The sequence below is a fragment of the Chaetodon trifascialis genome, chromosome 4 (assembly GCF_039877785.1).
Source record: "Chaetodon trifascialis isolate fChaTrf1 chromosome 4, fChaTrf1.hap1, whole genome shotgun sequence".
In the NCBI taxonomy this organism is placed as follows: Eukaryota; Metazoa; Chordata; class Actinopteri; order Chaetodontiformes; family Chaetodontidae; genus Chaetodon; species Chaetodon trifascialis.
The window spans coordinates 26,461,922-26,483,920 of record NC_092059.1 but is presented as its reverse complement, the minus strand read 5'-3'; the positions used below and the strand labels follow the sequence as shown (position 1 = coordinate 26,483,920).

At 39.5% G+C, this 21,999-nt stretch overlaps 1 protein-coding gene across 2 annotated transcripts in view; it reads left to right on the top strand.

The window, feature by feature from the left end:
- The window catches only part of LOC139330296 (inactive N-acetylated-alpha-linked acidic dipeptidase-like protein 2), a 520,996-nt gene that overhangs the window by 312,679 nt on the left and 186,318 nt on the right, over nucleotides 1–21,999 (top strand). For both annotated transcript variants that reach the window (XM_070961134.1, XM_070961135.1), the window contains exon 10: nucleotides 21,529–21,672. In XM_070961134.1, coding sequence (XP_070817235.1) covers nucleotides 21,529–21,672 — 144 coding nt within the window. The remainder of the gene's footprint in view (nucleotides 1–21,528; nucleotides 21,673–21,999) is intronic.

Sequence of the window (21,999 nt, the reverse complement as noted above, 5' to 3'; positions counted from 1 at the left end):
TCTCTCAAGGAGGCAAAATTAATCTACACAAATCTTTTGCATAAAGTTCATCTTTAGTGAATTTTGCCTCATGAATTTGTGCTGTTGACCACAGCAAACCATTCTGACAATGGTGTCCTACCTCACCTTTAGGTAGTCATGAAAATATGTGTATTCCCAGATGATAAAAATAGGTTTGGAACAGAGCATGGGTGAATAAGTATTTATTTAGTGATATCTTTATAGTATCCATCCATCCATTTTCTATGCCGATTATCCCTTTCGGGGTTGCCGGGGGGGGGGGGGGGGGGGGGGGTATCCATCTCGGCTGTGCCACCGTGCAGCCCATCCTTATAGTATCAGCTTTATATTCATTTGTGAGCACAATGTTAAATCCTGCAATTAATAAACTGATATTGCATCATGTAATGACCATCGTTGTCTATAAAAAGTAAGTGAAATGCCCGGAATTGATAATCATTCATACTGACTGAAGAGGTTGATGGCAAATGTTGAGAGACAGACTAAAAAGAGAAATATCACACAGTGTGACATTATTTTTTGGAACATGCACATTCATATTTGAGGGTTCTTTGCAATAACAAATCTCTTTCTATATGATACACAAGAGGCAATATTTCAAGGGGTGATACAGATACATTTACACAGAAACAGAGAGCTCACCTTTGACCCCCATGGATTGTTTGAACTGAGTACTGACCAGACTGTGCGAGCCATAATGGAAGGATTTGTGAAGCTCCTCCATGATGCAGGCTTGGACTGGTTTATGACTTGGTCCAAGTAGTAAATACCAGCAATCTACACTGTTACTCCAACATTAACAAGGTCATTAAATCGTCTCTGACGCTTTGGGCAGTGCAGCCTGTGAGAGGAGATTCTCTCATTTTAACATAATGAAACCAAGTACCGTTCTTGTCTCTCAGCCCTGATGCACATTCACCTGCCAAAGATGTCCACAGAGACATTTGACCCAAAGCCAGCTGTTGACCTGTGGATGGAGACAGCTGATCTGAAGCTCAACCAGGGACTAGGAGATGCATCTTCATAATCTACTGTGCAGGAAGCTGAAGCAGAAGACACTGAGGGAGATTGTGTTTATTAAAACCAAGTTATGTATGAAGTACCTAACACTATCTCAAGAAAAACACCTGAGTGCCTGACTAAAAAATTTATATGCATCCTGAATATATAATAAAATTACAATTTCACACCGTTTCTTGTGTTTCATCCTTCTGCCATCTGAGTGACACTTTCTCATTTGTCCAGTTTATTCATGTGTACGCATGGCTCACAGCTTCACTTTCTCCTGTCATGTTTGTTTTTTTAGAAATTTACGTAGAAAGTGACGTACACTCTGTTTCGTGTGTATGCAGCGTTTATGAATGAAGTCCAAGACAACATACCCTGAGACTGCTGCACAGGGGAGCAGGCGAGTGCACCCCAGCAGGGCTCTGGCCTCATGTTGGGGAGCTCGGGTGGCAGTGGATGCATTTCAAAGGATCCACAGAGAGAATGAGTAAAAATGTGAAAGGAAACAGGCATTACAATGCTCAGAAAGCAATGTGTTGATGGAGTGGATGATTTGGATTATAGCAATATCATAAACATGTTTCCAAAAAAAACAAAGGAAAAAACTAATATTCAAAAAACACTTCAAATATCAAAAAATGATTGTATGAACAGAACACTTACTGCTACTCTGGTGAGCTGAGATTTGAACACAGTTTGCTGATGTGGTGTTCCTCTCCATGCTCATTCTCCAGTTTCATTAGTAGAACAGATAGTCCCGCCTGACTCTATAGTCTGAGTTCGTAATCTGCATTTGAAGCTGTTGTGCTGCTCTTTACAATCACAGATGAGGCTATGCAATATCTTCGTTAGGCCCAGGTAGAAAAACAGTGGAGCTATATTCTAAGAGATCGCTTGTCAGAAATGATGGGATCTTAATGTTCTTTGAAACACAAATTTTGGCAGAAACTCAAATTGCTGTAATCCATGTAGTCATGGATACAAATTACCATTAAGTGGCGATTAACTGTTCCATTTGAACATTAGTGTGCCATTTGCCTGCTGTCACCAGTATAGCGCTGAACTCTCTGAAGTGTCTATAGTATGCATGGTAAGCACTACACTACATGGGAGGTAAGGCAGTGGCAGTGACAGCAGCGTCTGTGGGATTTGGGAGGCTTGAGAGAGCACTTCATTGCTCTTCACCCTAACATGTCTATAGTGATGTCTGTCTTTATGCCACCTCCCTCTTGTTGTCTTTCTTTACTCATCTTTCTCTGTTTTTGGCAGACACTGACAGTAAGTACAACAGGGTGTTAAGAGTGTAATTAAGCTTTCATTAAAACACCATCATCATTAGAGGAGGATTAGTTATTCCCTGGATTCACCACTTCAGCAGCTCAGGAATATCAAAACACAATCAAAGTCTATTAAAACAACAATGATGCCGGCCCACTGAGAAGCACCAGTTGGCTTCCACCAGCTTTATTTTTATTTTTTTTATTTTTTTTATTTTTTTTATTTTGTTTGTGTGTGTGTGTGTGTGTGTGTGTGTGTGTGTGTGTGTGTGTGTGTGTGTGTGTGTGTATGTGTGAAGGACTGTGTATTTCGGCAGTAAATATTTCTGGAACTGTCAACATCGTGCCAAAAACATGTTGGCAATGAGCTTGTTAGCATGTAAAAACTACTGAGTAAACTGCCCACAAACATACTCATTTTAACAAAAAATAAGAGCAGTGTTGATCAAAGTGCATAACGTGGTGCACGCGCGCACACACACACACACACACACACACACACACACACACACACACACACACACACACACACACACACACACACACACACACACCAAACACACACACATTTCAGCAAGGCTTCTGCAGATTCAATATTCAATATTGCTGATTGGGATGTGCTGCGGTCTCATAGTATATCTGACTAACTTGAAGTAACTTAAGATAAAAGTATGTTTAGGCCGTTTGAGCATTCAGGGAAAGGTTTGCTACATCTTTTATCCTGAAAAACAATGCTTCTTTATTTTATTTTTTATTTAACAGTACAGGCCAAATCTCTCAGTTGAATAGACATGATTAGAATTAAAAAATGCTTTTCTTCTGAGCAACAGCAGCAATGTTTAGAGTCTTCACCTCTGCTGTATTTAATCATGGTGTGAAACAATATTACCCTTGTCTATTCTGACAAATGTATACAACACAGAAAACAGTGAAGTACTTTACATACTCTTGACTCAGGCCTTGGTCTCCACTATTGAGAAAGGGTTCAGGCTTATGGTTTATAATAAACTGGGTATCAGCCCTGTGGCTCTTGTTCATCCTCTCCTTGTCAGTAGGCTCAGGAGCTGCTTTGTTGGGGTATTTTGTTTCAGGTGAGACAATGAAATACAATCCAGGATGGCCAGTTAAGGTAATAGATCCCTGAAAAATGAAGGCTTATCAGACACCAAAATCCTACACAGTGGTTTACAATATAATGAGGAATAATTCAGCTGTTCAGAAAAAGTTATCATGGCTCTTATTGTCTTATTGGGCTGCGCTGCATCATGGTCCAGCAAAAGTTGGGGCAACTTAAACTTTTTTGCCGTACGACCCTGCATTTTTTTGGGGGGGAGCTGTCTCAGTTGGTAGCCTCGTTGCTGCAGCAGAGCGACCTCTGAATGAAGGCCCTAATGCAGGTATGAACGCAGCTTCATCCGCCCTCTGCTGCTAACGTGAATGGATTCGCTGCTTGGCACCAATGTTGGGGGAAGGAGAGGCTAGTTGGTTTCAGTATCAATGTCTAGAAGAATTAGCCAAATTTTAAGATACATGGCTATAGACTTTACGACTTTCAAGTCACTTGGCTGTGTAAAACATACTGGCAGTGGATCAGGTACTGTCCCCCATTCAGAACAAGGTTGACAGAGGACTAACTATCAAAATGTGACACTGACTCACAGTAAGTTTTTTCAAATACCCGCCACTACCAAAGTATATCTTTCTGCACCATAAAGGCACCGACTGCCTAGTACTAATCATGAATTATTGTGTCTGGTGTTGTGTGGCTGATCATCACAGAAAGATCATGTTCCTGAACAGGATCAAACAAGGCATAGCCAACTCAACCAAGCCACTGATTGCTTCATTAAGTTCCATGTGGTTAATTAAAATGTCTCACAGCAGCTTCCTGTCCTTTATTCCCCACAGAAGAGACACACTAGGGTAGGTGTCAAAGGTGGTGTCATCATCAAACTTTGGGAGAGCAGACGTGTTTGAAAGTTGTGAGGATGGAAGAAGCAAGCAAGCAATTATACAAATTTCATTTGTCACACTCTCAAGCAAGAAAATTGATTTGTTGAATTAATAATTCCAGCTGTAAGACATTGAATTCAATGTCTGAAAATCAGATATGGAGTTGAACTTTTAACTCGAAACTTCAATTCAGTTTTCTGTATTAGATTTAGTTTTGTGAAGGGCAAGTCAAACTCCTTTCTTTTTCATGCAACTTTTGTACTGTTTGGTAGGAAAACACTCAACCAAGCCCTCTTTCTTCCAGTCCTGCCAAAGTCACATCTTTACTCCTAATTTCTGCAGTCTGAGTGCTGAATGCTTCATTGCAGTTTGTATAGTAGCTGTGCACTGAGCTTAGTCAGAGGCTAAGCATGTGCACAAACACACGTGTGGTACAGTGCTAGGTACAGACGCAGCCACTGAGAATTGAGAATGGCTGGCTGGTCCGTGGCAGGGCCCGAACAGATCACTGCTGGGTTCCTGATGGGTCCTTGGCTGTAATGAGATCCCCCTTCAGTGATGAATGCAGCCCTGACTGGCAATGCCCCTTAGTGCCATGTGTAGAAACCAGTTGCACTGCTTTATCTACCCACAAGGAAGAGCAGGGATAATGAAAGCTCATATGGTCTACTGCCCATTTTACTTCCAGTTTCACTGTTATTATGAGGTCATGAAAATATTATGCTGGAACTTTTCATAAAACATTGACATAGATATTTGTTTTAGCTAACATGAAATAAAGGTTGTTGTTCAAATTGAGCGAGTAAGCAAGAAAGCTGATGCTAAAAAGACTGTTCACTCCTTAAACATTCAGTGGCATAAATTCAGTTTTTCCTGAGGTGAACATGCAGTACTCATTAAGCTTTTCTGCTAACTTGTGTAAATGTCCTCCTCTCTCTCTCTTTATGTGACATTTGAAAAGGCTAAATGATCACTGAATCACATGGACGATAAAACTGCCGCTTACGTCAGTGGGCAAAAACTTTGGTGCATGCTGCAGATCTGACTTTGAAACAATGAGTAGTGTTTTTGTTTGACCAAAAGAGACACCGCTCCAGTATTTACTGATTACCATACATTGATTCAGAGCCATGAAAGTGCCAAAAGAATACTTTTGGAAAACCCGTCAGGCACTTGCAAAAAGAGAGACATTTCTACCTCAAGACACCCACAAGACATAACTCTGTTTGATGGAATGTAACCATAAAAACATAGAGTAAGTCTATTTAGTTTTTTATTTAGTTTGAGAGAGAGGGACAGAACTTCCTGTGGTTCCAGGCTAATACACTCTGGTTTTCGAACAGTGTTATAGTGCGTGTCTGGATGCTAGACACTAAGTTGCTTTCACAGGAAGTCAAACGGCATAATATCCCTCTTGTTAATTTGTAATTGTGTGTGATTGGATTTAGGAAAAGGCCTTAAATGGCATTTTGCTCTGACTAGACTGAGCTGCCAAAGGATTTGCAGCAAAGCGAGCAATTACTACAGACCAAGATGAAACAAAAAATATGAATAATATGAATAATTCTCTCCTAATGATTAAAAGAGATTTAATTTTGGCATTGTGTCTTAGAGAAACTGAATCTGTCCTTCTCTCTTCTCAGAATCTGCCTCTCTCCTTGTGTTTCCATCCCTGTCTCACCTTCTTCATCTCTGTCTGCTGGCGTGAGCTTAGCAAAACGTCTTAGAGTGAGGTGTCACATGTTCACGGAGATGAGAGGAAAGGACCCTCCTGCAGTGCTTATTAGCTGTAATGCATTCCTCTCCTCTGCTTTGATCACTGTGGGAGACAATGTGATGCTTTCTGTCATCTCATTTGTTTCATGTCAGAAATTTTCGGTCTCTCTATCATCTCATCCCGTCTTAGAAATATGCACACACACAATCAAACTGATGCATGACTGGCAAGGCGGAGCCAAGTCTTGGGGCTACATGCTGTATCCTTCAGCATAGTATAATGTGTTTTATATGGCATGTTATGCTCCATGTGTTATTTAAATCTACAGATATATTTTAGATTCCATGGACTGCCATTTGGTACAGACATAAGCTGTAATTCTGGAATTACATAAATGCACATATGAAACACATACAAAGAACACTGTTTTCAACTGTGAAAATAGATAGATGCCAGTGTGAAGTGCATGTTAAAAGTCAGATGAATGCAAGCATAAAATGACATGTTTAAGGTTGAGGTAGATATTATCCTACACTGCCATCTCAGGGGACCCTTGCTGTTTCTGCTACAGAGCATAAGCCTCTTGGGTAAATCTTGCTGTCCCAGTGGTTTATATCCTCAAACAGGTCTAAGTTGTCGCACGCTGTGACTCACTGAGGCCTTTAAGCACCGCGTCACTGTTTTCACTATGACTTCCTCCACAAGAATGTGCTTTTAAACAGTGACGTAGAATTTGCAATTGAATTGGACACACATATTGATGAAGCCAGGCATTAATGAATATACAGGACACAAATGAACAGCCCAGTCACTTGAACCTTGTTGGCACTGAGATTGCTGTGTGATGACATTATGACACTGTACTATCTATAAATGAAGAGTATTTAACACACTATAAAAACATCCATCCTTATCTGTCATTGAGTTAGTTTCCTTGAGCATCAGAGGCATTTTGCACAACATAATGCCCGCAGCAACGAGAGCCTGTAGCGTCAAAAAAGGCATATCATTTTTTAGAACTGAGTCAGACCAAGCGTGGTCACTTTGACGTATCAAGCGAACCCCACCAGGGTTGTAAGAGAGGCTGCATTATAACGTTCATTATCTCTTACACATAGGATGTTTCAGATACATGAACATGAAGTCTATTTTTGCCAGCATAAGCAGGCTACTGCATCTGAGTAAATCTGAATCTTTTAATTTTGTAGTGGTACGTACAGTATCCATAAAAGCACTTTTGTTTGTAGAGGCTATAGTTTATCCAGTTGATGGGTCTTGGTCATAATTTGCTCTAAGTGTCCTTACTGTGTGTTTTAAGAGTGTTTTTGCACAGTTTATGGAGTTAATCCAATTTGTCAAATATCCTTGTTATGTAGCCATTGTTTGCTTTGTAGCATTTTTGTATGTGCAATTTATTAGAGTTGATTCTTCAAGTCATAATTTGCTTCTTGAAGTGTTGGAGTGACTATAAAAGCTTTTTTTTTGTTTTTTTTCATCCATTGTTTGAGTCATTATTTGTTAAATATCCTTGCACATTCTCTGTAGTATTTTTATATGTGCAATTTATTAAAGTGTACTAGTCAAGACATAAATGAAAAGAAAATAAAAGACTGCTGTGTTTTATATAAAGTACACTAGTGTGTTGCTGCTAATCTGAAAGTGTATTCGTATGATGGAAGTGTGTATCATTTTGTCATCAGTAACATTTTGTCAAAGGATTGTTAGGTTTTGATAGCAGAGTTTCAGTTCGACATAGATGTGAATGCTTTATTTCCCAGTGTTGCGTCTTTGTTTGCTTGTATGTAGAGTTTTGACACAGGGAGCCAAGTTTTGCAAAAAGTGTTAAAGCAATGGGCAAAAACTGTAACACACCGAACCAAAAAGTATGTTTTTCCTTTAATAAAGTTCCAGTTGTTTAGAAATCATATTTAAGATTCAAACCTAAAAATACAAAAAACAAAACAAAAACAATAACAAGTCTGTGTGGTTTAGCAAAGTTTGACTAGTGCACTGTACTTTAAAGGGTAAGGCTGATGATACTCTAGTAAGTAATTGTTCACAAATCCAGTCAAAAACATTCATTGATTTTATGACCAAGTATTGTTGGTGTTTCCAAAGTCTGATTGTTCATCTGTGCTGTAGAGCACTATTGAATAAATACAACAATAATTACAATGGCAAGTTGTTTTAGGAATTAACTGCACCTTTTCTAAAATATATATGAAACTATATATTCATAATGCCTTTCCTTTAAGTTTTGTGTCTTCAGCAGAAACAAATGGGCTTGGTGCTGAGAGCCACAGGCAGAGCAGGGAAATGAGAGAGTATTGTGTTGCAACACATTGTTGGTTTGGTCTTGTCATTAGATTTGTTGACAATTTGAAAATATAAAATAAACAAAATAATGTCAGCTTTAACCTTTTGGCAAATCCTGCTATAGAAATATTACAACATACCAGTATCTTGCCATAAAACATTAGATTACAGAAGCACTCAACAGTCAGCTGCACCAGGTTGCCTTCTTTCTTTTTTTTTTTGGTATTTTTCTAAGAAACATTGCAGCTATAGTGAGACTCTCAAGGCCAGAGTCAGAGAATGGCCCTCTAAAAATGATGAAATACAAACTGCGGTATAACAAAATAGGAAAAGGGGCAGTTAGTGGAACCTTCGCTGACACAATGCAGCCTGGTGTTTTATGTCAGATTTTCACATATCCTCCCCATTTTAGACGAGTGGTCCCCTGGAACTGCTAAGTACACATAAAGCAGACGATGAATCTATGCCAATCATCACAACAGAAACAAAGACAAGAAAATATGACAAAGAATATCTCATCCTCAACTTCACCAGTACAACGGTGGCAAATGAAGAGAGACAACTGTGAGCTGTGTGTCTCAAATTATTATCTTTTTTTTAAGACTCAACTGTTGTGCACAACAGAGTTGCTTTACTAAAGCAGCATCTGTGTCTTCAAATGCTCAAATCTCCTCCGACAAAGTAGCCTACAGAGTTGCTCAGTGTAAAGTCCCACACTGCAGCTGAGGAATTAGTACTTTATTTATATGGTTTCAACCATGACTGATCAGGTAGCAGCCACTAAAGTAATGACAGCTTAATGACAAGATACAAGACAACTGTTTTGCTCTGATGATCAATGAAGCAACTGACAGTAACAGACTTTGTTCATTGATGCCAAAGATTTCAGGGAAGACTTGCTTTTCTGCAAAGGTGTTTCTAACAGAGGCGATTGTTCAAAATCACTGCCACTTACTTGAAAGAGGTTGATCTGAAATGGGAGGACTGTCTGGGCATCTGCACAGATGGGGCTCAGACAGTGGCTGGGAAACGAGGGGGGCTGCAAGCGCCAATCAAGTGCATTTCCCCCAATGTACAGTGGACACACTGTATGATACACCTGAGAGGCACCAGCATCTAAACAGCTGAGTACCAACCTGGATGATGACAGACATCATCGCCACAGTAAACTACACCAGCAAGACCTGTCAAAGACGGGATGCTTTCTGCGCTGTGCGAGGAAATGGGGTTCCATTACAAGCTTTAATTTCACTGCAACTTCCAATGGCTGTCACGTGCGAGGGTTTTATCTAGGGTGTTGCGAGATAACATCAGAATCTTCTTGGAGGAAGAGTGTACCGAACCTGTCCACAAGTATGACAGCAACAGTTTCTCATGAAACCTGCATAGCACAATGACATGTTTCTGAAACTTGATAAACTAAATCTGCAGATGCAGGGCACCAACACACCTTCCACAGCTGGCAGATGAAATTGCATCATTCACAAGAGAACTGGAGACATGGGAGCCACAAGTGAAAGCAGGGATTATAGAATCATTTGAAAGCCTGAAATCATTCATCAAGGTCCACAAGCTGCAGAACACAGTGATCCCACAAATGAGAAGTCATACCTCTGCCCTACAAAACCATTTTCAGAGGTATATTACAGTGCAGCATCCTGCAAAATAGACTGGATCCATCACCAGCTGCTGACTTCAGCAATGCAGAAGAGTTCATTGATGTCACTCAGATTCAACCGTGAGGTTGCAGTTCAAGTCCAAGACACTGGACTAGAGTGGAAAAGGACTACCCACTGCTGGGCAGGAGAGCCCTGGCCACACTCGACATCAAAGCTGTGTGAGGCAGAAAAGGTTTTGGAACCACTGTATTAAACAAGTAACATTACAATACAACTAAGAAAATAAAAATTGTTGCATTGACCCATTAACATCCCAACCCTTTGCATCATCTAGTATACTGACTGAGCATAATGATGCACAGACATCGGTTAGGAAATCAAGTGGTGTCTCTTAGCTCCTAAACACTTGCTTCTTGACAGTTTTTAATTGAAGTGGTTTGATGATTATCTGCCTGGCCTGCACATCATGGAGTCAGCAGCTGGTCTTGCCTCTGTGAATGTGTCAAGATCATACACGATGCACTGCTCATGCACTACTTGAGCAACCACTGAAAAGGTTGAGCGCCCACAGGGAACGCTGATCAAAGCAGAAATTAATAAAGAAAGAAAGATGCGTCTTTGTGTGTATGATGAATACCAAGTTATGGTATTAATATGTGTAGGTAGTTTTTGCTTAGAGGCTGATTCTGAATATGGATGGCAGAGATAGTATAAAGGCAGTCATTGGTGGAGCATGTTTCCGTGCCTCTTGGGTGAACTTATGCTTGACAGATTTGTCATGCTGGCTCACATTGATTTTCCCTCCATGTGATATATTAAAATCCTCATTAGATGCCACAGCTAATGTTCTACATACTGCCACCTGCTGTACTGGAGGGGAATGTAGCACACACATTAAATACATAGTGCATTAAAAAGTGATTTTGTGAATTTTGAATCACCACCTTGGTGGTATCCACTCGCCTGCACTGATCTACACACACACACACACACACACACACACACTGGCCCTATAGAGCCAGTCTGTCAATCCAGGTATCAGTTAATATCAGTGTCCAGTAATGGACAGACTGATTTACAGAGCATGGACACTGCCTGGGTATTGATTGGTGAGTTCTCGCTTTACTGAACATTCAGACGTTGGAGAAAATAGAAGAAAAGGAGGGCTGAAGAAGGTTAAAGTCCAAGAAGAAAATTAACAGTAAAAGAGGAGACTGTGAGAAAAGGTGGGGAGGGAAGTGCAATACTTCAGCTCTTTAAAGAGAAGGTGTTTGCAGAATGTTTCACAGCTACATTGGATTGACAGTTAGTCTTATGGCTTTGAATTGTTGGGAGAGCCAGAAGCAGACAAAACTAATGTTATATCGTTAAGTCTTGAGAGCTAAAATATTTAAACCATCATGAGATCATCATCTTTGCTCTCTGTATCAGACTAGTGAAAAAGCAGCATCTGTTTAAGTTTTCAGATACTTGAACACTCCGTATGATAGATACATACATATAGAATAGTTTCAAGAAGTTAAACATATAATAAACAAGGCAAGGCTTGTAGTTGAAAATAAACTGAAATGAAGAGGGAGATGTATACAGAAGCAATGACTGCAGTCTGGAGAGAGTGAACTCCATGATATCCACCCTCTGTGTCCTCCCTAAGCGAGCCATGGTGAGGAGTACAGAGAGGAGTGTGGTGCACCGATCCCTTTTCCACAGCCAGATGTGCCACTGCCACCTGGTGCAGAGACTGATGGAGGAGGAGTGGGTGCAGCCCTGATGCATGATCTTAACCCTGTGGCTGATAACTAACCTCCCACATCACAAAGCATCACACATATCTTTGTGAGAGCATGATTAACTGCATTGTGTAAAACCTAACACTGTAAGGCTTCGTTTAAAAATTTCAGGTCCAAGCCATGTGCAACAAGCAGCTGGTGATGTATGTCATTTTTACAGCTTTGGGTCTAACAGGGTTTTAACAATTACACCAGTATGCAGTTGTACATTGGTTTCTGATGCTCTAGTTACATCTGATGTGTGACAACAAACGACATGTTGTGTATATTAACGTGGTGGTATGTTACTGGATACATATGCCCTCTATTTATTGTGATCTAGTTCAACTGTACACTCACACTTCTACTATTTTTTAACAATAACTACTCTACCACATTTATTTTCCACAGTCTTTTTTCCAAATATTTAGTGTCTTAATTTATCATTATTAAAAAGACACTTGTCTTAATAATAATGAATAATTAATGAGTACCATATCTCACCACAAACCGTTAATCTGACTGTACTTTGATCTCTGGTCACCTGCTAAACACGAAAACACATTATATGTTTTGGCTCTGCAGGGAACTTGAAATGATACAATGGCTGAGCTTCAGGTGCAGATTTCCAGTTTTAAGAACATTTCAGGACATCTGTATTTTTTCCTACACTATTGAGAAAATAGATTCCTGTTAGAATTAGAGTTTCAATTTCAATTCCAAAGTATACCACACCACACCACACCACACCACACCACACCACCAACACAAAAAAAAGTTATTCAACTGTATGGGGAATATAATTAGGTGTGGTTAGCTGTGAAATACATAAATGCCAATTATATCACAAATAACTTTGATGCTGTCTGGAAATGCTGGCTGTTGCAGCATCTTTCATCAAATCTCTTCATCCATGCACATTATCATCAGTGCTAATTTTACTGTATGTCACTAGTACAGTGAGAAAAATAACTAAGCCAACTGGTTCCCAATGAAATAGCAAGACATTTGATGGAAGTCAACTTAGTGGGGTGAACAGTGGCAACCCACAGAATAACACTGCACTTTTCTGACAGCTCTATCCAATGTCACAGCCAGGTAAAACCTCAATTTTGAAAGAAAGATGTGTGTCTGGAGTAAACGGTGAAAGCACTGGTGATCCTGCGAACAGAATACACAGCTTCACGTGAGGAGGGTGCGAGTTGGGTTCTGTCTTGGGTCCTCAATATATGAACTCATTTTCTCTAAAAAAAACCCTTATTTTGTCCATGGCAGATCAGCCAAATATCAAAATGCAAATAAGGCAAATTCAGGAAAAAGAAGGGCTGAGAGTCCAAGGAGCTGTCATCATAGGGTCAAAGCCTGAATGGCAATGAAAAAACTCAGCAATGTTGTTGTTGTTATTCTCCATTTACTATACCTGGATTCCAACTGTTCAATAGAAGCCAAGGTCCCCCACTCCTTCCATGGAAAAGTCATCTATGCCCTAAAAAAAGTCAAATATCTTATTGGAACAGTTTACCTCACCTTCTGGACAAAGACTAAAAGCCAAAAGCTTCTCACAGGTGGTGGAGATGGTCTTGACATCCCAGCCTTACAAGGCATGGAAGTGGTTGTGTCTTCCTCGTAGCAGAAGCAAAACAAACATAAGATAAAAGAGAGCCAGTTCTTATGGCTTGGCTCACTTAAAAGAGTCGGCTCTTTCGGCTCCCAAGTGGCTCCTCAGATTTTTTGATGTTTAAATGAATTTATTATCAAAAATAATGTAAGATTATGTGTAAAATTAATTACTAATGTACAAAACATACTTTATATCTAATTTTACTGCATTTCCTGCGGTGACTCATTTTCTCACCTTTCCAGCGTTTTGTCTGTCACGGTTGTGTGTGTGTGTGTGTGTGTGTGTGTGTGTGCGTGCGCGCGCTGTGTCTGTATCCCACCCCTCCCCCTCCTGCTCAGTGCGTACACACTGAAGCCACCACACATCATGTAGTTGACCAATCACGTGCAGCTTGAACGGAAAAAAAGTCGAGAAAAAAACAAACAAACAAACAAACAAAAAAAAAACAGCTCCCGCTTCTCCTCCCAGGCAGGAGTCGGCTCTGATTGTGTACTTCAATCGAGCCGTTTCGTTTGTGACCCATACATCACTAGTCATCAACCAAGTAACATGCAAGCACATGAACAAAACATCCAAAACACAACAGAGTAAAGTTGTGTAGCTTGTTTTAGCAACACTACAATGACCGAACACAAGGCCATAGATTGTAGCTAAGCTAACAAGGAAGGTGATGTTATCTAGCATAGTTTTTTGTATTATGCATCAATTCAAATAATCCTATTGTGCTGGCAACTGCTGCAATGCTAATATGCATGCATTTATGCAGAGAGGACGGCAGTTTTCCAGAGTACAAAAACACTCCAGCTCCAAACAGTGACACACAACTCTCCTGCTACTATATCGAACATCACAACAACAACATATCTTGGAAAACTAGAAAGTAAGTTTATTGTCTGTTGGCAAGTAATTTGATGTTACCTGACACACAAATCACAAACATCACATTCATGCCTTCCCACTCTGAGGTCTCATCCCTAGTGGAAGCCACAGTAATGTTAACATAAGTTTTTGCCCTGACCATGACCCTTCTTTTTCATTTTTTTGGCCATCTCTCCCTCCTCCCTCACGATGACACATTAAGCCGTTTCAGATACTGTCCCTCAACACCACCTTGTTATTTTGACCTGATCGTTTTGGCTGCAGGTCTTTTTGTGCTTTGTTCTGGATCATTTGGATTTGTTTTGGTTTTGCATTTTTCTTGCATTTGTGTTGATGTTTATTGTTGTTATATATGATTTGGCTTGAACATTGTGTCAGCAGTCCTGCAGAGGGAGAAGATGAGGGTGAGAAAGAAAAAGAAGTCCAACACCAAAGACAATGGTTATCAAGTGTCTTTTAATGAAGGGTTGAGAGATAAGTCTGGGTAATATGGTAATGAAATGCTGTGAATTACAATGCAAAGCACTACTATACAGGGTCCTCTTAATTTGTCCTCATAAGTTGTTTATGTCTCAATATTGATGCTAAACTTGACTAAAATTAGAGCTCTCGATGGTTCCAGGAAATGAAATATTATTTTCTAACACATCAATTTTTTAAACTAAAAGCAACGTAATGGAGTGTAAGAATACATGTAGTTCAAAGGATGTCTCTTTTTCAGTCACACTTTAAAATGGCATACTCAGTTTTGAGGGGTTATAATGAAACAATGACCTAGACACAAGAAACAGAACTCCCCTCAATATATTAAAATGGATCAAAATAGCCTTTTTCGAATGTTCTTACCTGATTACAATTTCAGAATATAGAGCAATGTGTCATCTGCCTACTGGCATATACCATATATGGCTGGTATTAATTCTAGCTGTACTAACTAAGCTCTCAACACTAGGGATGGGAATTGATAAGAATTTAACGATTCCGATTGCATTATCGATTTTGCTTATTGATCCGATTCCTTATTGATTCTCTTATCGATTCTCATTGGGTGAGGAAATAAAAGAGTACAAATGGGTTTGTTTGCGTTAACTGTCTTTTATATTTTCATCTCTGCACAGAAAATATAACTTATACAGTACGCACAAATGATGTGTGACGTAACCTCAGAACAAACCTAAAAACAAGGTGATCTACTTCTCAGAGTAGGAATGAATGAAGCAGAACTACACTGATTAAAATAACAACATGCAACTCTTACAGAACTCAAATTTCTGATTTTCATTTGAACAGATATGTCAGATAAAATGCAACAAGTTAACCTACCGAAATTCAGGGGCATCTACAGTGTCAAAAAGGTGCAAACCTTTCACCACAAATCTAGTGTCTGCTCTGTGACATTCCTTTATCCTCGTCTCGGTCATTTTACTCTTCCCTGCCTCAGTGAAAGGAGTGCATAGAGGTGTGCGAGACCTGCCAGTGTCTGCTGCAGCCTCTGAGCCAGCCTGACTCTGGCAGTCGTCATCTAAATTTGATGGAAGGACATGGAGATGATTCATATGGCGAAAGCAGTTTACACAGTGAAATGGCACTAATGTTGTACCCTTAAATAAGGGGATAGTCGTAAGAGGAATGAGGAGAGACTACACGACACAGCTCTTGCGCTCACTTGTCTGTATTGAGTGAGGAAGCAGAGCATGATTCCCTCTACGGAGCCCTGAGGCATTACTTACAGATCAAAGAGCAATCAAACCACTCTGCATCTTTTGTCTGTCCATCTATGTGTTTTGCTAGCTGTATATCTTAAAGATAACTAATATTACAGGTGACTAACAGTGAACAAAGGGTACTAACTGTAATAAAGATGAATAAAAAAAACCTTGTTTAAATCAAAAATTTAACCTGCAGATTTATTACTCTGCGATTGATTACTCTATACTGTCACATAACAACTTGTCACACCAACCTTAACACAACAGACACAGCTTGTAAGAGTTCAACATTACCTTCAGCACTAATAACAGATGACGCACTGGTGTTAGATTAACAAGCGTCGCTAAGTAGTGTATCAAACACGTGACATTCCTGCAAATGAATTGCATGCTGTGTGGACAAATGTTTTAGCATGTTGGAGGTATTTCCCCCCCTTTGAATAAATGGAAACTTTGCACGTGTTGCAAGTGGCCCTGGTGTCATCTTTTCGCACAAAGTATAGCCATACTTTGTCTGCCTCGACGCCATATCGGCTATGTTCGAAACCAAAACAATGCAGCGTGCGTGACGTTATCGCGCATGTGCAAGACAGACGGAATCAATAAGCAGAATCATTAACCAGGCAGGCAAACTGTTACATATTATACTAACCAAAAGAGAACTCTCTAAAAATGAGAGCTACCTAAATCCCACACCAAACAAAATGGAAAACAAAACCCTCCTAAATGAGGCCTACTATTCAAATGGAAAATGAGAACCAAAATACAAGGGGAAAAAGCACCTCTAGGCCTATTTGTAGCAGTGGGTCACCAGGAAGCAGCAGAGAGCAGAGACCAATCAGAGGAGATGGGGGCTGGAGGAGAGGCTGATTAGCAGCAGGTGTGAATTTAGGAGCCACTCTCCTCAAACCCTTTGTGTGCTCTCGTGGCTGTGACTGTGGACTCTGTTGCGTGGTAAGACGGACTTTTCAGGTTTTTAGCATTGTTTTATAATCATGAGTATTTTAATTGTTAGGGTAATGTAGGGGTGCATACAAGCACCCTGAGGTGTCTGTATTTTAATTATTTTAATTGTGGGTCTGTCATTTGTTTGTAGGCACAGCGCTGGCTTTAGTTTATATTTGAACCATGTTGATTTTATTGTTTCTTATTATTTTAGACTTGAGTTTGTTAGTTTTAGGATTTTAACATTCTCCTTTGTTTCTAGTGTTGCGGCTGGTGGGGTCCTCCACTCACCAGTGTGGTTAAGACGCAGGGAGTTCACTCTAGATGGTGATAGGGTTTGTGGTTACACGTTGAATTAGTGTGGTGTTTTTGTTTGAAGTGTGTGGGGTTTACATTTCGTTTGGATATTTAGTATACTCCCTGTGTCCTAGGCAGTGACTGGTTGGCTTCCCGGCCGTGATATGACTGTCTGTCGTCTTGCATTGACTGTATTTCTTAGAGTTTTATTTGCTGTAAAATAAACGGCCTATAATTGACCCACACTGACCGTTGTGGCCTTCATGCTGTTATCCTACTATGTTTTCCAGTTTATGAGGTCCAAATATAGTCCAAAAAAAAAAAAAATTCAGGCAGAAATAAAAACCACCTACTTCAGTGCGTTCAATCTTTAATTACTCAATGACAGTACTGCAACCACAAAAACAATTCATGTACTCCAAATGGTTCAAGAACAGCTTTCAGTTTACTTTGGCTATGCCTTGGATAAGAGTTTTAGGCTATTTGTACACTTACATGACATATTGATGTTAATATTGAGAAATATGACCCAATCGCACCAGAAAGTGACACAGCAAAATACATCCATTCATCTTCATGAAAAAGTCGGTGCTAGAGGAGGTGACATAGGGCCTATTTTCAGGGCTACTTCATGAACAAGCCAGGAACATGATCTTCAAGCCTCTGTTTATGTTCTCTGACTTGGGCCGTTTCCCCACATCATGTCATCAGTAAAGTTATTAAAGAGGAAAAACAAGGCTAGCTTGCTAAGTGTTGCCACTCACTAAGAAGACAAGAAGTTCACACAGTTTGTTTAAGATAAGTGTAGCATCGACTGCTGTCCACAAGCCAGTCCTCTGTTGTGGAGCAGTTTGTGCTCTTGCAGAAGAAGTAACTGTAACTTCCTGTGTTTTGGACTCCCCAGCTCTCTGTTCCCTCAAACACCAGCACTGTCAGTGGTGCAAATTTATCATTCAAGATATTCAGGAACAACTTATTAGCGATACATCAATTACCAGTTATTTGTCTAATAACTTGTTTTTTGGTAAGTGCCATATTAAATGTTATCCTCTTTTCTATGCATGCTGTCACACCATTTGTCCCTCCCTCTACTCCCCAATTTCTCTACTCCCGCTGTCCTTTTTCTTGCTCCAGCTGTGCATCTTTCTTCCCTTCCAACCCCATTGTCTTCTCCTCTCTTTTGTCCTCTCCTTGCCCTCTTCTTGTTCTCTCTCAACCCTCTTCTTTCTTGTCACCTCATCAGCTATTCTCTTACTGCCTCTCTTCTGCTCTCCTCTAACCTCTCAAATTTTTCTCCAAGACGTCCCCTGACCTCTCTTTTCGTCTTTACTTTTTGCATTATTTCCCCTTCTCAATTTTCTCACCCTGTGCCTCTTTCCCCCTCTCCCCCTTGTCTTGTCTCCCATGTTGTTCATGGATTATTAATCACCTTGTGGAGCTAGAACACCACTCTGATACTCTCTAGACCAGCCATAGAAAACTATTGACCAGAACTTTGTTCAAAGAAACCACAAGGGATTTTTCAAGGGTTGCTGAACTTGTCCTCACAGCTAAGGTTAGAATATAGATTGTTCACAAACTTGGACAAAGTATGGATCAGCTGCAAGAGAAGCAGAAAAGTAACAATATGCTTTAGTTAATGGGGTATACAAGATGCAACTGGCTGAGGAAATTAGATATTAAGGAGAAAGGATGCATGCCTTTGTAATGAGTTATGACATTGCTGTTTATAGCTGATTGCAGCTCCCATTTGTTGTTGGTGTTACTGTAGTTTAATTTTGTCAAAGTGCAACAAAATGCAAGAGAACACTTCATTTTTCAAGTCAGCAATTTCTTTATTCCTAATCCTGACAATGAGATAACATTAAGAAGATTTCCTGAAACAGATAACAACAACAACAACAACAACAACAACAACAACAACAAACAACAACAAACAACAACAACAATAATAATAGTCTTGTGAAATTGTATTAGGAAGTGGGACAAAGGGACACTAATGGCAAATAAACCACCTGTAGTTTATATGTGAGCATAGCTGTTGTCTGTATCTACCACATTGGTTCAAAAACAATTTGTAGTAAGGATATAAATTGCAGATGTAATTTCCATAGATTTAATAATTACTCAGGTAACCAAATTGTGTTTTTTCAGTCAACTCTTTCTATACAGGGAAACATTTCGGGGCCACCACATCACCAAATGATGACGCTCAAAAACCCAAAGTTTCAAAGCTTGAAAAGTTTATAACTCCAAAGATCTAAGTTTATTGTCACAGAAGACAAACGGGTGTCATTCCTTGCATTGAGAAGCTGGATCAGAGAATGTTTGGCATCTGTGCTTCACAAATGACTCAGATTATGTATTTAAACATCTATGCACCTAAACAGACTGTTGTATCTGTGAACCTAAAACAGGTTTTGTTTACAGTCTATACTCATTAATTCATAGATTATAATCCAATTTTTGTTCAGTCATAGCCACACATACTGTATCAACAAGTAAACAGTTTAGACTACAGTCTGTTCATATATCTATCTGCCTGGGTAAGGACAGTGGCATTGTTGGGTTTACTTGTAGATGTTTTGCAGTTTTCCTTGGTGTGTCACTATATTAGCCTCAGAGAGCTCAATAAGACATTCCACTTTGAAAGGTTTGTTTGTCATTTTGCAGGTCCCAGTCTTCATCAGCAGTTCTCCTTTCAGGAATGTAACTTATTACATTTGATCACTCTTTGATTACATTTCAAATTTTTTAAACTGGGCAGTAAAGCTGTAAAGTCCTCAAAGCATAAAATGTAAACCGGGCAGTGTAAACCTCACAGCAGTACTCATTACTGATTTCGCATGACTGACAGACGAGAGACACGACAACCAATCAGAAACAAGTGTTGAATAGTCATCTGCATTGACTGGAGCCTATCCAGACATAGAGACAGCTTGATGTAAGCCATACTGCCCTTGATGATGTTGCTCTCAAAAATGTCTCAAAGGCTTCAATGACTTGACATCTGAAAGGAATATATTCAGACAAAATCAGAAGAAGCATACAATATATTTACAAAAATCAGTGATGTTGATAATGTCAAACATTGCATTGTCTTTATACTGTTTTCAGTTGAGTATATGTTAAAAAGGATTTGCAAAATATCACATTCTATTTTGTTTGTTTTACAGTGTCCCAACTTTTTTGCAATTAGGGTTGTAGAAGACTTCAGTGGACATCTCTATTAGCAGTCAAGCCACTAGATACCAAGGATGCAGAGAAAGACAACTAGGACATAATAATAATGGGACTGAAGATAACCAGTGCCGAAACATACACACACCTTTATCCTGGATGAATTAAATCTGTGAAGGACAAGCAGCAGTGAGATAAGAGTGCAGTAAGGCTGATCAGGCCCCGCTGTCCATAACAATTACTGAGAGACAGAATAAACAGCATACAAACAACTTGCCCCTTATCATGTGACAGACTGTGTTTGTTGAAATATTTAGTTCTAATAACTTTATTTTAATGAAAAGTATACTGTAGAAAGAGAAGGGTAGAATAAAGAAAAGATATTTCTGCACTCACATCATACCAGATTGACTTACAAGCTACTGGCAGCGACAAGTTGTCATTTAAACTGCCACTTGCATGACCCCTCTTATGTCGTAGCTACAGGATATGCAAAGATAAAAACTAAAATTGGGTCTTTCACCTTCCTATGACCACTTGCATCTACTGCAACCATGACACCAATGTACAGATTTATTATTTCAAAATACACTAAAAGTATTGATATTGTGGCCAGCTGATGCTAGGATACCTGCAAGTTTAAAGGGTGTGAAGGTTATTTTAATTAATAATGACTTTATATACTGCCACATGGCCTGTGAACTCCCCCCGTGGATGAATAAAGTTTCATCTTCAATGTAGCGCATCATATTTCATTTGTTGGTTACACATTATTTTGTAGTATTGATCTGTTGACTGTTAGATTACTATATTGGGCTAAAAGGTACAATGTTTTCCTCTGAAATGTAATGTCACAGACAGAGAAAGTTGTAGACCATGGAAATACTCTAGTACAATACAAAAACGTCATAATCACACTTAAGTACAGTACTTTAGTAAATGTAATTGGTTACATTTTAACACTGTCTACAAGGGACACACAGGTAGATATAATTACTGCTAAAACAAGACACTATGACTCAAAGTTATCAAATGTAACATAGAAAACAGAAGGAGACCCAAAACAGACCCTTGAGGAATTCCATAATCTCTGTAATGACTGAAATTGTCTGTGACAACTTTCTCTCTTTTTCTGACAGCTCTGCTTTCAGTCTGGTTTTTGCCTTAATTTTGCCACTGAGTCTTCTCCTGTTTTTTTCTTTTTTTTTTCTTTCTAGCTGAGGTATCAGGAGAGACTCGAGGAAGTCTGACTTCTCTGCTGGTTCAGCCCATCTCTGCCTTCCTAGCAAAGACGTTACTGTCCTCTCCATCAACAGGGCAGGGAGACTCCTGTATTCCTCTTGCCATGCCTCCCAACACAGGTAAATACACATAATACAGTATGACAGAGATATGTTATAATTAATAATCCTATATTAACCCCAGTGTTGAGGTTTACCATTGCACTTAGTTAATGTTATATGTTATATAAATTAATATTATGGTAAATATGGCTATTGCACAGTTTGGACTACACTGATATTGCAATGAGTGAGTGAATTTGTGAGTTTGGGTGTGTGTAGTCTACTGGGAGCATAAGAAGAAGAAGAAGAAGAAGAAGAAGAAGACATCCTTTATTAGTCACAACAACACAACATGCAGAGTTAGGGGGGGAAACTGCACACGCCATGCTTCTTGTGAAATTCTTC